Source organism: Penicillium macrosclerotiorum, assembly GCF_028827735.1.
Source record: "Penicillium macrosclerotiorum strain IBT 26536 chromosome Unknown utg000003l_segment0_segment0, whole genome shotgun sequence".
Classification (NCBI taxonomy): Eukaryota; Fungi; Ascomycota; class Eurotiomycetes; order Eurotiales; family Aspergillaceae; genus Penicillium; species Penicillium macrosclerotiorum.
This window is the reverse complement of record NW_026643083.1, coordinates 1,924,762-1,941,449: the sequence shown is the minus strand read 5'-3', so window position 1 is coordinate 1,941,449 and position 16,688 is coordinate 1,924,762. Positions and strand designations below refer to the sequence as shown.

Below are 16,688 nucleotides of genomic sequence, written 5' to 3'. Positions count from 1 at the left end.
TAGCGTCAAGACAGGTTTGCAGGGAGACATATGTACATATATATCAACATAAAAAGAGAGGAGCAATCATATAGCGAATATATCAATATAGCGGCATAGGCGACTGATTGACATAGTCGACGTTATGGGGCACCGACTCGATACGATCGCAGCATGTGCCGAAGATCCGGTCCCACAGGCGGGTCTGCTTGCCATAGTTGTGGCTCTTCTTCCAGCCCTTGCGGTGGTGCAGATCGTGGTCCTCAATGACCAACTCCGCGTCGAAGAAGCGCAGTAGCCAGCTCAGAGTCGAGGGCGGAGAGGCATGGAGACGCAGGCCACTGTGACCGGCCAACTCGGCGAAGACGACATACTGGTGGCAGATCCACCACTCATAGAAACCAATGGGCATACCGAGGAAACGCATGGTGAAGTAGGTCATCAGAGGAATACCGGCGATATCGAAAAACTCCTGCTCCATGTCGGCGTACAGCGTGAGAAGTGGGTTAGGGTGCTTGGTGAGATGATGGGTGCGGTGGTACTTCCAGAGACCGTCAAAGTCGTGCATGATCCGGTGATACCAGTAGAACCAAAAATCGAGGATGATGCCGTAGAGGCCGATCTCAAGCGGTAGCCAGGCAAAGCTCATGGATGAGGGGGCCTGCGCGGTCCGGTAGGCAAAGAAGACGGTGAACATGGGACGGAAAGTCGAGGTGGACATGAGCGAGCGGACGACTTTGGCGACGCCGATGTCTGGAACGCCGTCGCGAGCGTGCTTATCGCCATCGAGGAAGCCGTGAGTGTGGCCCAGACGACGGAGGACGTGTAGCTCGTGGATAGCGATGGCCTTGAAAGCGACGCTATAGAGGATGAAGGCGCCGATGGGGCCGATATTATGGCCGGTGAACTGGACATACGCATGTTGCAACAAGATAGGGATGATGGCGTGGGTGATGACCCAGCGATGCATCGACCAGTCTGGAACGTACGGCACGGAGTCTTCCTTCAAGTGGATGGGCACATTGGCGTCGATATGTTCCGGATGGATGCCGAGCAGTTCATAGAACCAGTGGAAAAGGGTCCACTCGGAGCGGGCTTGTTGCCGCCAGGTGGACTTCATGGAGTCCTTTGGGTTGCGTTCCGCCATGTCGATGAAGTCGAAGGCAGCAATGGCAGTAGCAGTTGAAGGTTCTTCAGGATTCCAGGGCACGAGACCGGACGAGACTTGGCCTAAAGGGGGGCGTTGTGGGCTTTAAATCGGGCTGGACTCGACGAGGGCGCTGGCCATGTCGATCGTCCCCGTTCCCCGTTCGGCGCATGTGAATCTCCACTCTCCGCAAAAATGAGCCTCGGAGACCCCCAAACACACCCTGAAACCCCGAACATGACGTCGATCCCAGCTGATCCTGGCGCGCATCTTCCCCAACAATTCGCAAACTCTGTGCCGAACGTCGAATCCACGAACGGGCGCTTGGACTCGAATGGGGGTTGCCTGACTTCTGCGAATTAACCCCAATCGTTAGGCCCCGTCGGGTGCCGCCGGGGCCTCACGGAGCCGCTAAATGGATGGTCTACAAGGAGATGATGGCACAATGATTTCAGTCTGTGCGAGAGAAGGGATTAACCGGGACGGATTATCTCGACTCAGACGAGGTATTATAGACGCTATCGAAGGATCCGGACAGATCGAGATGGATGTCGCTCAACGTCGAATTCTCCGACAAAAAAGTAGGGTTTGGCGCCTCCGATGGAGTCATGTGATTGCTGAGTTACCGGATCAGGTGATTCGGACACTCAGCACATCACAACAACTGGGAGTCATTCCTTGTTCTTCCAGGGCGCAATAGAGAGGATGACCATCACAAGATCGTAGAGAAGGAAATCAAGATGAAGAGATACGACCGAGTCCAATCTGCAGGCATGCCTCAGCCTCTTCATGCCTGCGACACGGTCTACTACTACTACTACTACTACTACTACTACTACTACTACTACCCAGAACATGCGGTACATACATGTGTTCCCCCAACCCACTCTAACCGATTCAGGCAAGGAGCACGCAGGAACCGATCATATTCAAGTAAGTCCCCATGTGAAAAGATATCTAGGCACCAAGCTATTGCAACCGAAGACTTCCGTCGGAAACAGCAGAATGGGAAGGGCAATCCAAAGACAGATGTATTCTATTAATCATAAGCCTATTGTTCCTTCCTCACACGATACCTTGACACAGATATATAGACAGAGGGAGAATCAAGTAGTAAAAGTCACGAGAGGACTGAAAAAAAAAACCAGAGCAGAATGGGCGGACATCGGACGTCCACCATAATCATCGTCGTCGAAGAGAACCCAAGGATAACGTTCCTGTCCTGGGGTAGGATGATAGGCCCGTCCAACACACTCGGCCACATGAAAACAGCTCGGCCGAAGAAAAAAGCAAAAAGAAATGAGAACATGAGAACATGAAACTGTTGGGGTGATTTATAAGACAAACAACCGGTGATCGTTCTTTCTATGCAGCACATGCACATGCAATGAATTATCCGACGCATAGACGGGCATAGTAATCAAAAAAAAAAGAAAAGAAAAAGAAAAAGAAAAAAAAAGAAGAGAAATCAAACACAAGCAAGCCCAAAAAAAATTAACTCGACAGTCTAGCCCAGGCAGACGCCTTAGAGTGAAAAATCATGTAAAAGATGCCTCGGTCGAGTCGTCCTAATGAGATCTGCGTCTGCCCCCGGTGGGCTCTTGTCTCATTACTTCACCACGCCCACACTCACCCCACATTCACCCCACGCTGCCAGCTGTCTATGTATATCTGCGTTGTCTATGCGGCGACGGTAGTGGTCTGGGTCTCTTCGCTAGTCACCTGGTTGACATTGACTGCCACGCTATCAATGCCAGTCTTCTCGTTCTCAGGTGCGGGCGCGGGCGCGGGCTCAGCATCGCCATTGGGAACGGGCTTTGTGGACTCCCCCTCCTTCACTGATTCGGCAGAACCATTGGCAGGTAACTCCGGAGTGGAATGCTCCTGGAGCTCCTGCTTCGGGACCGCGATGGTCGCCCGGCGGTCTTTGCCATCTTCTGTGCCCAGGACCTCGATGGTATCACCCTTGAACAACATCGGGCCCTTCAGAATCTCCGGTTTTGTCTTGCCCTCGGCGGCCGGTTGCTCCAGATTCGTCAGCAGAGCTCGTGCGGACTCGTCCAGGTTAGGCATATCGCCCCACTGCCATTCGAGCTCGCCACCATACTGCTTAGGGAAGCTGGATGGGTCCATAAATGAGGTGAGAGTGGGCTTCACCTCTGCTGCCGACAAGATGAAAATCTTCGAGGTAGTCACCGGATCGAACCAGCGCTTGATCCAGCCCCAAACGGTAGGGAAGAATCCCGGGGCACCAATAATCTGCAGGAACTAATTAGGACAGGGGAAAGGAGAAGACGAAAATGCCAAACATACAAAGATCCGATCCAGCGTCTCCGGGTAGTGTGCCGTCGCGAGCACGCTGGCATCCTGCATATGACTCTTCAGGTTCCAGAACTGCTTCAGGCCGACACCACTAACATCGACGATATTGGTGGAAGTCACGATCGGGGTCTCGGGGTTCGGCCGCGACAAGGACGAGCAGAGTGGCATGACAAAGTTGAGCAAGTTCTCGTACAGGGCGAACAGGTTCAGTAAACGGGCCGGGACAGAGGATGACTTGTGCGTGTCCGGGGTACCCGTGGACATGGTCGAATTGTAAGCAGCCATTTCCTTGGAGTTCAAGTGACGGATCTCAAAGACGTAGACAGGGATACCGCGGCGATCACGCCGGCCAGTCCACTGGGGATACTGTAAAGGCGCAGCAAGGCAAGAGATTAGTATTTGTTAACAGACGATCGGGGAGGGTCGCTAAAGTGCTATTGACAATGTACGCACCATTCGTCGCGCCGCCTCGTAGGAGTCGACACCAATATTCTCGTACAGCGACTCGATAGCATTTTCCCGGCGCCACTCCTCAGTATCCTTGAATTGACCCCATGCACCCTCGACGTCGAACTTGCGGGCCCGTAGAAAACGCCTAGGTGATCGTGTTAGCGCATGCATCTGTGTCGTTGCCATACAGGACGCGGCCTGGTGGTACCGGTGCTACATACAGCATAGTCGCATCATCATGGCTCGCGGGTTTTGCTTCGACTCCCTCGGCCTGTTCCACAGCAGGTGTGTAGTACTCTCGCTCGGCGCAGAGTGCCTTGAACTCCGTCAGTCTCTCCTCTTGTTCGGGAGTAAGGTGGTTCAAGTGGCCGGCCAGCCAGGCGGTGCCCGCCGCTTGAGTCGCGGATGCGGACGGGTCATTCTTCGAGGCGGATGCGGTGCGAGTGAGCGAGGCATCCTGCTCAGACGCCTGGCTGTGGTGGGACTTCGTCCTCCAAAGCATTGTGTCTGGAACTATTTCCGGAGTAGCTCCTTTTTAGAGGGTCTTGTTGCTGACCGAGTATGTACGGAACGTCCCCAAGTGAACGTGCTCAGGCTTCGAGAAGATCGAAGATCGGTGGTGGCGGAGATGGGGGAAGGAGAGGCGGTCAGCAACAAATCTTGCGGAGTCTGGTCGGAGACCCTGGGACCCGCGCCGGGAACCATGTTTCGGACGCCGGGCGCTCGGGTTCGTATGCAGAGAAATGCCGAGTGGTGGAGGCGATGGTCAGGAGGCGCACTACGGTTGGACCACAGGATCCCCGTGCTCGCGCCACAAATGATTGAAACTAAGAGAGTGAGTGTAATCCACTCATTATCAATAGGTCCTATTTGTTGACCCTATCTCGAAAGATGGTTTTGCCTCATTATGTCCCCCTCAAACAGTAATCCCGCCCCCACCGCATCACGTTGATCAGAACTTCACTGGTTTATTTGACATCAGACAATTTCTACCAGGATCTCCATTCAGTAACGTAGAGTGCTCAATTTGAATACCCTTTTGGGGCGTGGAAAGAGTAAGACATCGAAGCGAACAAACCCCCGGCGTATGAAATAAGGAAGTACTTCCGCATGCATAAAGCCATCTCTACCTTATTTCCATCTATACTACTCTGGTGATGATCGGCTCCTACATAAAGTATAAAGTTTTCTAACCGATCGGCAAGGGAGTTTAATACGTACGTGGGCAGGCTTTATTATACTTAATAGTATAGAGTTAATTAACATCCACTATTATTTAGGACTATTCGGCAATAAGCAGTTACCTATCTTTTATCTTCAGAATTTGTAACTTATAGCTCGTATAATAGTACGTCGTAAGTTCCACGAAACAACCTCTACACTCTTGCTAAATAGTATATCAAGTAAAGCGTGTTCCTCCGAAGGGCCCTAGAGATAATTTCGAAATTTATTATATCATAGTAGTATGCTCTTTGTAGAATTAGTTACTACATGAATACTGGCCCCAAAGAAAGGCGGAATCATGGTGTGGCACATAATTTGACGGGTCCAAAACAAATCCGCACTGAACCGGCTTTTACACTAGTCCTAGTAAATGGGAATTCAATCGAAATATCCTATAGTCTGCTACATGCTTTGGTAACAGGGAACCCGATCGCGACAAACATTGAGAATGACCTTCGCGGTTGGATATGCTGCAATCAACTGGGCCGCAAACTCGGCCGCGATCAGATCACTTACGCCCATGCAGTCACTCAGAACTATGTGAAAGTCCTTCGCAATAAGTTTTAGGTTGCCTTCGCCCGGCTTGGTTTTATGTTTCTTTTGAAGAAGTCGATAAGTTGCTTCGAGTGACGATGATGGTAAGATCGTATCGAAGTCAGGTGTGTATGGTCAAAACCCAGGGTATGTAAAGCCTGGCGGAGGAATTTAGTTCCAGATCGGGGAATTCCGACCGCCAGAATTGGCATGGACTCTTTGCGATTGCCGGTAGCGGCAGGCGAGAGGCCATACAGGTAGTGAAGGAGCTGATGTTGCAACAAGCCCATTTCCACGTCAGGCAAATTTATTGCTGATCAGACGAGAAAGCTGGCCACCAGGGTTGGCGCAAAGTGTAACAAAATACCGAAAGATGCCGTAAACAAGCCAAGTGCGAGACTTGCCATGGATATGGCACCGTTTAAAAGGACTGTGCTACTCAGGAGGCAACCGATGAATCCCGCAAATCCCCAGCTGACGAGAACCTTGCCATAGCTATGAGGAAATAACCTAGGAGAGACACATTGAGCCTTAACTAACCCAGGTATGATGCTGAACCCAGTACCATGAGCGAACAGGACAGCCAACAACGTGTAGAGGCCCAGCGCACGATTTTCAAATTGCGACAGAAGCACCAGTAGAAATCCACGCAAGCAGAGTAAAACTATGAATGTGTATCTTGCTCCCAGGAATACACTGATAGAAGGCGCCAATATACCGCCAGATGCGAGAGCAAACATGCTCAACGGTAGAACGCTCAAGTCACCGTTTTCACCCACAAAGTAGGATGAAAGAGGCAACAGGCCAGCAAATATAGCCATGCCTGGCAACGCATTGGTGAACAGCAGAAACGAGAAAATTTGTTCAGCGCGTTCAGTGCGGTTCAATAACCCCACTGTTTTCACCCCAACGTGTAATTTGGTGCCAGTTTCTTTTTTGTGTATACTGGTATCAGCAACCGTGTGGCTGCACCGACCGCACCAATTGTGCTTTCTGCGAGTATAAGGGCCCAGCCAGCTCCTTCTGCATTGACTTGACTCAAAACATATGCTCTTGACGATGCAAGATAAAAGCAAGTAGCTACGCCCGTCGAGAAGCCCAGAGGTCCTATTGCACTCCGAGCCAGATTAAAATTTGGAAATGCTTGGCCGACCATCATGACGACAGCAAGGTAGGTCCAGCCAATCCCCAACCCGCCGATGAAGAAGCAAAATAATATGAGTTCGAAATTAAATAGCTGGCCTAGCTAAACTGGCTGCCCGAGTTTTTTCATCCCTTATATCCTCTGGTGACTCCTGTGAGATACTCGCCAGTGCAAGAACCATCAACAGCAAGGCGGAAACTGCGTTCATTGAACACCCCAGGTCAATGGAGTTGAAGATAATTGCGAGCGGGTTTCTTGATCCAGGATTGGGAACCTGGGATTTACTTTGGCAAAGTATGTTTCAACAAGTTCAACAGTATTAACTCCATCTATGAGCTGTTCTAGTGGATTGTCCCATGTATCCAAGCAAAGTGAAAATTCTTGTGGCTGTCCTCGATTTTGCTCTGTTTTGAGGAGCATGTCTTTCGGGTGATCCCCGATCAGTAGTTTCACTTTACGAGTATGAAGAATATCTTCCGAAGTGGATCCATGTCCAAGAGGAATTGCCATTGGTATTGATTCATGGGCTTGTGAAGATGTTGGTCTTCCGGGAGAGTGGTCGGCTAGATGGACTGTCGTCGCGAATGTATGTTGCCAATGAGGCATCATCAAAGTTTGAGGTATGCGACAGAGTGTTGGACTGTTGCAACTGACTATGTATAGCACTTATGCAAGCTGTGTGCTTTTCCATGACCGCTTCAAGCTGAGCCAAGCGATTAGTGAATGTGAGATCTGGTCTCATACTACCCACAGTACTTCTAGCTTCACCCTCTTCCTGGACGGAGACATTGGGCCCATAACGACAATCAGATTTTTTAGACTGCTGGCACATCGAGCATACAGGTTGCTTTCCATCGCAGCGGCGTTTCTTGTATGGAATCAGACCAGCGCCATAATACCTGCTGCGAAAGGTAACCCAGGGTGGTGCAATACCATTTTCGGCAATACTCACAGGCTATGGCAGCCCTTTTCCGAGTACTTGGTCTGGTATCAGTGCTGTTCATCGTATGTATAAGTTAGCACTAATATCGAGCAGTGGCCGGAATTTCTTTGCAGGTACATAGTGTTATGAAGGAGGCGGGAGCGGCGGTATCTGCGGGCCGCCAATCCCGCCACGAGGACTTGATGCCACGCAGATTGGAGATCCTTTAGTACAGTGTTTAATCGGAGACGCTTAGTTTTCTAGTGTGAATATTGACGCGCGAGTTATCACTCGATAAATGACACTATGGAAGATAATCATAGGAGGATATGCTGACGGACATACATGATTGGACACCGCGTATCGGGAGGTGGCTAAGTACTGACTGATCACTGAACAATCCGGGGTGAATGCTGTGTCCCTGGCTAGTTACTGGGCGATCACTCAGTCTGAGCCTGAGCACCCTCACAAAAGCGGCGGCAGTCAGGATAGGAAAGCCTCACCCACCAGATATTAGGTTATCTATATAGTTGCCTATACTTTTTTTTTGGCAGATTTTGCATCAAAATATATTTTTACCAAGCTTCACGTCAAGTAGGGCAGCACCCGTTCCTTAATCTCATATTGGAGAGCACCCACACACGAAGTATTGCCAAGGGCCTATGGTGATATATGTTGTATACTTCGTAGCAAAAAAAAAAGACACAAGCGAATTACTAAATTAACCGGAGTAAAGAAAATGTCATGCATATTATGGCACAAGGTTATTTTCGCAGGGACCCTTTTCCCATATTCTATACAGAAACGTCCCGATCTCGCCGCCGCATCTCGGGAGACAGCTAACGGTGAGCCTCTAGTCCTCAGTGAGGTCGCCGTACTCCCACATACCCCGGCGCTCAGCCTTGGCCTCATCCTCTAGTTCCCGCAGGTTATCCAGAGTCTCCGCAGACGCGCGCTCCCAAGCCTTCAGTTTGCGCGGAATCATGGCCATGCCCTCGAAAATGATGTCTGCATTGATGCTCTGGTCCAGGCTCTTCGACACGGCAGGGTCCAACAACGTAACATGCAGTTTGCCCTCGGGGTCGACGTGGTCGACATTCGCGACGAGCTGGCGATCAAAGGTCTGGTCGCCGACGAATCCGATGGCATCGGCGAGGTAGTCCGGCGAGGCGGGGAACTGCAGGAAGGAGAGGACAGCATCGACGGCCTGTGGACGGAGCTTCTGGGCGGAGAACTGGGGCTGGGTGAGAGGGCGCAGGCTGCTCCATGGCAGGGACTCGGAATTACCGAAGTCGATGTAGACTACCTCGGCCTGCTCCTTTTCGCGGTCGTTGCGGCGCACCCTGGCACGGTACCAGTTACCGTCCTCCGTGAACTGCGCGGCAACCCAGTCACCGGCCTTAGGAGGGCCGGGCAGCGGCGTGTCGTTCGCCTTGTTGATGTGGAAGGCGCGGAAGGCGCTCATCAACTCGGTCAGCGCGCTGGTGCCGGTGCCGATCTGCTGAAGCTTGAGACTGCCAGACGCCGGATCGATGTACGTGACCATCACGTCGCGGTAGTCCTTCTTGCGAGACAGCGGGGCCGCGTCGCTCTCGGTGCCGGTGTTGGCAGCTTCAGACTCCTCGGCTTCAGCGGCCTCCTTACTAGGGTCCCAATCGTGCCACAAGCCCTTGCGGGCATCCTTGGCCCGCTGCTCGGCGGCAAAGTACTCGTTGGCATGACCGGACTGCTCGGCCGAGTATGCGTGCACCGTGGCCAAACCCTCTTCCAGCAGGACCTTGGTGAAGTTCTCCTTGTTGACATACAGGGTACCGATGAAGCCGCCAACCTTGTCAATGGTCTCAACGTCAATCTCGACATCACGCTGCATGCAGCGACGGTTGGCCAGCTCGTGCGCCTCCTGACCGAAGGGTTCGCCCGCCTCGCCCGGCCCGCGGGCAGATCGAGGGGCACGAATGCCCGACAGAACGAGGGTCAGCTTGGCGTTCTCGCGGGGTACAAGAACAGTGAAACGAGAGCCGGACTTGACGAAGTCGACAACGGCGGGAACGCGCTTAGAACGCTGCAGGACGCCGACCTCCAGCTTGGCCTTCTGGACACTCTCGGAGTAATCCTGATACTGCTTAGCCTTAGGCGGCTTGGGAGACCACATGCCACGGCCCTCTTTCTGTGCCTCAGACTCGGCGATGAGCAGGTCGTCATAATCGGGAGATCGGTCGTCATCATCCATGCGGTGTCGGATCACAGAGGCATAACCGGCCTCCACAAGGGCCAGACCCACGTTGGTATTGCCCTGCACCACAGTAGCGACCTCACGCTCTTCGTAGCCCTCAGTGGCAGGCTTCTTGCCATTGACGGTCACCTTGACATGCTTTGCAATCACACGCTTACGCAAGAACTCCTTGGCATCGGCAGCGAAAGGAGCCTGCTTCGGGTCAGAGGGCTTAGGCTGGCGGATGCTGGTGAGGCTAATCTTCTTCTCCTCACCAGTCTTGTTGCGAATGAAAATAGTATCGGCGTTCAAAACACGGCTGACGGTGTAGTCTGCCGCCGCGCCGGCGGAAGCCTTGGCACCAACATGTCCAGTGAAGACACCTAGGCGAGCATCCTTGGCAGTGCGCTCAGCCTGGCGCAGAATGGCCATGTCTCCTCCAAGCATGGTGGAATGATGATCCTGGCAGCGGGCCAGACCGGCCTCCAGCAGGAATCGAGCAATGTTTCCATTGGGGTGCAGAAGGGTGGCAACCAGCTGGCCCTGGGGAGTGACACCAAGCAGGGAAACCTTGACCTTTCGTTGCAACAGACGCGATTCAAAGAATTGCTGTGCCTCATCACCGAAGGGCTCCGCAGGCTGCTCCTTGCCATCGGCAGTCGTTCGCTTCGCAGCAGGAGCCCGGATGCCGGCGACTGCCACGACAGTCTGCAGGTGCTCCTGGGGCTCGAGCAGCAAACGCAGCACAACACGGTCACCATTCAAGACTTTCTCGATGATGCCCTCCAGTTGCTGGCCCTTGAACTGGCTCACCAGCTGCTGGCCACTTGACAACTCATAGATTGTCTCGATCTGGCCTTTGTCCGACGCCGCCCAGACACCCTTGTTCTCATCTTGGGCAAGCGACTCTAGTGCGCGCAGACGGTCTAACAAGGCCAGGGTTTCCCCAGAGTCATCACTGCGTTTACCCGCTTCCTCACGAACGCGGGTCCAGCCCTCCTGGACACTGATATCGGGCAATTGAGCATCGAAGCCAGGCAGCTTGATGATACCGTATTCGCGCTTGGCGCCTGTAGGAATAGTGTAGACGACATGGAACTGGATGACTTTGCCGACAAGAAGCTCGCGAAGGAACTCGCGGGACTGGAAGCCGTAGGCCTAATGAAAATGCATTTCATGTTAGTTTCCTATGTGGTCCTGGCCATATCGTTGGAACGCATGCATTAAAAAAAAAGACCAGGTTGGAATGGGCCGATCCCGCCGACTCCAGAGACCCAGCGAAAGGAGTAATTGGTCTCAAATAACCAGTAGGGAAGCACATACCTCATCACCTTCCCGCCTTAATCTGGGAGCTGAGACATAGGCCAGAGACAGGATGCGTTCTTGTGTGGGATTGGTGACATGCGACAGCACGACCGTATCGCCCGACAGGACAGACTTCACACGGGCTTCGAAAGGCATGCTGGATGGGGACACCGCTACCACACAATGGCAGCAACAAATTTCAACACAGAAAAAAAAAATCAACGAGACCCAGTGGAGATGAGGAACAGCACAAATCACAAAAGAATGGAATTGTTCAAAGGGAGCGGCGAGCTGCTCCGGAGGCGAAACGTGGCCGGTGTTTGTGGGGAAAGCGGTCTGGGCGTTCGCGGCCGGGCTACAAACACACCGAAGAGCTGGACCTACAACGGCGGTGTGGAGGGCGGTGAGACCAAGGGTCATGGGCGACAGAGTATCGAGAGTATAAAGGGTGTCGAGCAGACAAGAATACCAGTACCCTACAGGACCAAGAATCAAAGTAAATTCAAATGGCATTGACATTCATTTCATTCTAGCCAGGAACAATCCTGAACTTTTCATCATCTGAAACTTTTAACATTGCAGAAGATGGGAGGGGATATCAAAACCCAACTACGTCAACATAAAGTCATTGGTAATTTAAGCGGCAATGCCGATGACACCTAAGAGTCTCCAGTTAGTACTGTTCCCTAAGCAAATACTTGATCCTTGTTTACAGGGATCAGAGACGCAAACATACCGCAAGCGGGACGAGGGCCAGCGTTGCCGGTCTTCTTGGACTCCTCATTGCCACCCTTGCCGAGGTCATCGGTGCCAGCGTGAACAACCAGAGTACGCTATAGGAGTTAGTTTTATTATTCGAATCAATGGGGAAGTTTCCGCCCTCGGGGTTCATCACTTACGCCCAGGACGCTCTCAGCACCGATCAGCTTGACCAGGGGGTCGGACTTGGAGCCGACGGCGTTACCCTCAGCATCGGTGGTGAAGTTGCCCAGGTCACCGACGTGACGCTCGGAGTCCTCGGGGGCACCGTGGGTCTTGCCGAAGGGGTTGACTGTAAGAGGAAGGCAGGCGAGTTAATATCGAACTGGTCGCGGAGATTCTGAAGTGGGCGAGGATCAATGGTCCTCAGAGGCGGGAGTCTACATACAGTGAGGGCCGGCGGAGGTGCAGCCGTTGGTGTTGTCACCGAACTGGTGGACGTGGAAGCCACGCTGGGCGTTGGCGTCGTGGCCAGTGATGTTCCAAGAGATGGTGGTGGGGGTGTTCTCGTCAGCCTGCTCGAAGGTGACGGTACCAGAGATCTTCGCGTCACCGCGGAGGACAGCAACTATCGAACCCAGTCAGCTTGACTTATCCACAGTATAATCGCGATTCTATGCTCTGCCTTGGCCAGCACTTGAAGCACGCCCACGTCCCACAGGCGGCCAACGCGGGTGGAAGGCAGGCTCGGCCCGTGATCAGGGTCCATATCCGCTGCGGTGAAGCCGAATAAGCTTGCTGCTGGCTCCAGGGACCAAGCGGCGCCACTGGGACCTAGCAAATAAGCTTCTTCATCCCCTCCTCGGCGACTTGATGAGGTAAGATCACTGGCGGGCAGCAGTATCAAGAGCTTCTGCAGTAGTGGAGAGCTCCTCTGAAGCAGCCTCCCGATAGGCTCGGATAGCATGAAGCAGGCCACCGCAGGCCAACCATGCGGACGGATCTCCAAGGTGCTCAAATGTGCTCAAGGTCCCCAGCCGATCCTTCGTTCACAGCCAATGAAGCGGGTGGGGAGGGAAGCTCGTCAAGGATAACAAGATCTACCACTTACCAGCCTTAACCATATTGTCGGTAATGTGTCGGGATACGGGGATCGGGATGGAGTATCAAAGATGAAGTTGGGAGAGAAAAGGGGAGGAAAAGAGAAGAAGCAGCGGCGGGAGGAGGCACGAATAATAAGCGGATGATGTTGACGTGACTGAGGATTTGTAACAGTACGGTAGCTCCTCTCTGTACCATAATTACACGAGATAACAGGAATTTTACATGAGGTGGCAGTCGAGAGCAAGTCCCCTCTACGGTCGCTCACCCTGGAAGCTAGCTGGGATGGGAGGTACCGAGTACCCCTCCGTTACCCACTGATACGGAACAAACTACAGAATTACCGTGCCCAAACATCCCCCACCTTCCTAAGCGGGCGCCGGGCGGAACGAGGGGAAATGACATAATGCCAAAAGGCCTTTCGCCTCAAGCAATGCCAGGTATGAAGACATCAAAGTCCTCGCTCCAATTGGCTACAGATGGAGATGCTTTAGAATAGACACAGTTGCCAACATAACCATTCCATCCCTCGGCCATGGTAGACCGGGGCTGTTTTTTCTCGGTGACACCATCGTCGCACGGGTGTTCCCATGCCCTGCGGGGATTCGTGAATAAGCCGACCAGCCCAGATTCCGCACCGCTGGGGCCCTCGGAAGTCGCGGCCTTTGCGAAACCCGACACCGGAGGGGACATTGCACGTGTTGAAGAAGTAAAAACTAGAAAGGGCGGATATCGCGGTTCTTGTGACTGCATTGTGTCGCCAGTCACCCCGTCACACAGCACATCCTGACAATAATATACATTTTTTACCAGGATCACACGATTCCTATACAATCAATCTACTATACAGGATAAATAGGATTGATACCAAAGCACAGGAGTGAGACCAGAGAGAAAAGAAACATAGATTCATCAAATCGTATCTACCGATTCCAAAGCCATTTTGGGGATCGCCAATTTACAAATAAAAATCATAAGAGTGAAGAGACAACAGGAAGGGAAGCATCAAGCTTCAATCCAGGCGGGAGTATCTCGCAATCTAAGCCTGGATCTTGGCCTTCAGGAGGTCCTTGAGGGTGACGGCATCGGCAGCGAACTTGGAGATACCCTCACGCAGCTTCTCGACGGCCATGGCCTCCTCGTTGAAGTCGAAGCGGAACTCAGCCTCGTGGTGGAGGTAGTTGCGCTTGGGAATGTCGAGGCTGGCAGCGCCGGCGGAGTCGAGCTTCTTGGGCACAGCGGCGGTGGAGTTAAACAGGTCCTCCAGCAGGTTGGGGGAGATGGTCAGGTAGTCGCAGCCAGCCAGCTCGGTGATCTCGCCAGTGTTACGGAAAGAGGCACCCATGACGATAGTGTTGTAGCCGTGCTTCTTGTAGTAGTTGAAGATGGCCTGCACCGACTTGACACCGGGGTCCTCCTCGGCAGTGTAGTCGCGCTTGTGAGCAGCCTTGTACCAGTCGAGGATACGACCAACGAACGGCGAGATCAGGAAAGCACCAGCCTCGGCGGCGGCGATGGCCTGGACCAGGGAGAACATCAGGGTCAGGTTGCAGTTGATGCCGTGCTGGGACTGCAGGATGTGAGCGGCCTGGATACCCTCCCAGGTAGAGGCAATCTTGATCAGGATGCGGTCCTTGGAGATACCGTTCTCCCCGTACAGCTATTAAGAAGAAATCGAACGTTAGCCAGCTATCCAATTCTCGCTGCGCGAGAACAAGGGAGGAAAGAGGGGGGGGGCGGTAATTCCGGGATGAGCATGGAACATACCTTGATGATCTCCAGAGCCTTGTTGACGGAGGCCTGGGTGTCGAAGGACAGCTTGGCATCGACCTCGGTCGAGACCTTGCCGGGAATGATCTTCAGGATCTCCTTGCCGAACTCGACCAGGAGACGGTCGAGAGTGGCGTCGACCTGCTCATCGACGGTCTTGCCCTTCTGCTTGCCGTAGGCGACAGCAGAGTCGATCAGAGCGGCGTACTCAGGCTTCTTGGAAGCAGCCAGGATCAGGGAAGGGTTGGTGGTGGCATCCTGGGGCTTGTACTTGCCGATGGCTGGTGTGACGTGTTAGCGCTTCTGCTCCATTCAAGGGTAGTCCCCAACACTGAGAGAGGGGAGAAAGCAGGATTGGACCCGGCGCCATCATTTGTTGGACACAGGGGGCAATCCGATGGGAGTTACATACTGGCAAAGTCACCTGCAAATCGCTTGTCAGTGGAGTGTTCAATGCATGCATCCCCGGAGGACCGGTGGAACGGGATCAGAGCTTACCAGAGTCACAGACGACAACAGTGCCGGTGGCCTTGAGCTGTTCAAGAGAGGAAGACATGATGAGAGAAAGGATCTAGACAGGTCCAGGGAAGGTATTTGCAGAAGGGGCAAAGGAAGAATGGTTCAAGAAGGAGAAAGGGAGAGGAGAGAAAAGTGGCAACAGACGGTATTTAGAGGCGGAGGGGGGAGCCATGGGCCAGAAGCAAGAAGCATGATCCCTGGACGGTACTTGTGCTGGGTATGAGGCGCCCATAGTGCCGCCAGGTACCTGGTCTGTGCCGGCCAACAAGTGGGATGAAAAGGTGGGGCAAATGACGCTGCACAATGAAATCACCGAAAGATGCCCCTCCATCGCTGCGTGAAGCTCAACAGCCAACACTGCAACGCCTCCCCCCCCCCAGGATTCAATAGAGACGCCCACCCCCCATCTTGCCAACAATTGCACGGCGACCACTCGATGCCATCCCCGCGAAATTCCCAGCTTTCTGTCATGCCCGCTGAGAGACCCCAGGGACACCCTGACTCGGCGCAGTGTGCTCCGGTCTACCCAACCGGAGTATGGTCGACCGGCCAACGGCCCACTACTGACTGCGCTGAGCCTGCATCATGCTCACCGGGGCCCGGTTAAATATCGCGCGATCTACGGAGTACTACAGACTGCGCCTGGGAATTTGGACGACTATTAAGCAGAAGAGACCGTGGTCCCGGAATAGAAACTGTAGCCTTCATTGCCATTTTAAGGGTCAGAGTATCTGTGAACAGCCTTGGCATCATATAGTCACAATGTTACCTCTTCTGTCCGCTTCGGTTGGCTGCTCAGATCGCGCTGGCGTCCCCGCCCCCGCGATTCGTAGGATCCCATTGATAACATAACCGCTGTATGGCCTGTCTCGGCCACCCTACTGGAGGGGGCACCTAGTTCCAGCTCCCTTGTTGAGGTATTCTCTCCTCTATGTACTACTCTAGGTGTTGACTATATACTATTTCTTACCTACTTCCTATAAATCCCCCTTTTTTTTCTCTAGCTTATTTTTTTTTCTATCGATATACATGCAATTGAAGTGAGAAAACTATTACTTATAATTACTTATCCGTGACCAGCCATCATAATAAGGCAAAGGATAGGGCTAGTGGAATTAGTACTACGACACAGGCTCGAGACACACGATGTGTCTGCCAAGCCATCACTGTGAGTTTATGAAAGATTGAAGGGTAGCATACTAATACTACTGCTCCGGGACACATTTCTAGGGGACGATCATATGGATGCCATATCATTGCTGCTATCGATGCATGCTAAAACTCATTTCCGTGCTCTCAAGGTATTTGAGCGAATAGGCCAGGGGATAGGAACGAGATAGAAGAGAAACGGGGGGGGGGA

General features: G+C 52.9%; 7 protein-coding genes across 7 annotated transcripts; 1 reads left to right on the top strand and 6 right to left on the bottom strand.

Annotated features, from left to right (window-relative positions):
• Positions 1–82: 82 nt before the first annotated feature.
• N7462_003591 (sterol desaturase family protein) lies at positions 83–1,126 on the bottom strand (the record flags this gene model as incomplete). Its single annotated transcript, XM_057075317.1, has 1 exon — positions 83–1,126. One exon carries the CDS (start codon positions 1,124–1,126, stop codon positions 83–85), a length of 1,044 nt encoding a protein of 347 aa, XP_056934822.1.
• A 740-nt stretch (positions 1,127–1,866) lies between these two features.
• N7462_003590 (uncharacterized protein) lies at positions 1,867–2,169 on the top strand (the record flags this gene model as incomplete). Its single annotated transcript, XM_057075316.1, has 2 exons — positions 1,867–1,986; positions 2,080–2,169. 2 exons carry the CDS (start codon positions 1,867–1,869, stop codon positions 2,167–2,169), a joined length of 210 nt encoding a protein of 69 aa, XP_056934821.1.
• Positions 2,170–2,806: 637 nt separating this feature from the next.
• Positions 2,807–4,400, bottom strand: N7462_003589 (SEC14 family lipid-binding protein; the record flags this gene model as incomplete). The annotated part of the gene is made up of 4 exons (XM_057075315.1): positions 2,807–3,385; positions 3,440–3,814; positions 3,902–4,043; positions 4,120–4,400. The coding sequence occupies 4 exons, from the start codon at positions 4,398–4,400 to the stop codon at positions 2,807–2,809; spliced, it is 1,377 nt and encodes a 458-aa protein (XP_056934820.1).
• Positions 4,401–5,524: 1,124 nt separating this feature from the next.
• N7462_003588 (uncharacterized protein) lies at positions 5,525–5,946 on the bottom strand (the record flags this gene model as incomplete). The annotated part of the gene is given in 2 exon segments (XM_057075314.1): positions 5,525–5,742; positions 5,754–5,946. The coding sequence occupies 2 exon segments, from the start codon at positions 5,944–5,946 to the stop codon at positions 5,525–5,527; spliced, it is 411 nt and encodes a 136-aa protein (XP_056934819.1).
• Positions 5,947–8,575: 2,629 nt separating this feature from the next.
• N7462_003587 (putative transcription factor (Snd1/p100)) lies at positions 8,576–13,062 on the bottom strand (the record flags this gene model as incomplete). Its single annotated transcript, XM_057075313.1, has 6 exons — positions 8,576–11,092; positions 11,258–11,715; positions 11,976–12,072; positions 12,139–12,290; positions 12,387–12,566; positions 13,050–13,062. 6 exons carry the CDS (start codon positions 13,060–13,062, stop codon positions 8,576–8,578), a joined length of 3,417 nt encoding a protein of 1,138 aa, XP_056934818.1.
• Positions 13,063–13,465: 403 nt separating this feature from the next.
• Positions 13,466–13,792, bottom strand: N7462_003586 (uncharacterized protein; the record flags this gene model as incomplete). The annotated part of the gene is made up of 1 exon (XM_057075312.1): positions 13,466–13,792. One exon carries the CDS (start codon positions 13,790–13,792, stop codon positions 13,466–13,468), a length of 327 nt encoding a protein of 108 aa, XP_056934817.1.
• A 286-nt stretch (positions 13,793–14,078) lies between these two features.
• N7462_003585 (sedoheptulose-7-phosphate:D-glyceraldehyde-3-phosphate transaldolase TAL1) lies at positions 14,079–15,365 on the bottom strand (the record flags this gene model as incomplete). The annotated part of the gene is made up of 4 exons (XM_057075311.1): positions 14,079–14,699; positions 14,807–15,090; positions 15,222–15,233; positions 15,308–15,365. 4 exons carry the CDS (start codon positions 15,363–15,365, stop codon positions 14,079–14,081), a joined length of 975 nt encoding a protein of 324 aa, XP_056934816.1.
• Positions 15,366–16,688: the final 1,323 nt, after the last annotated feature.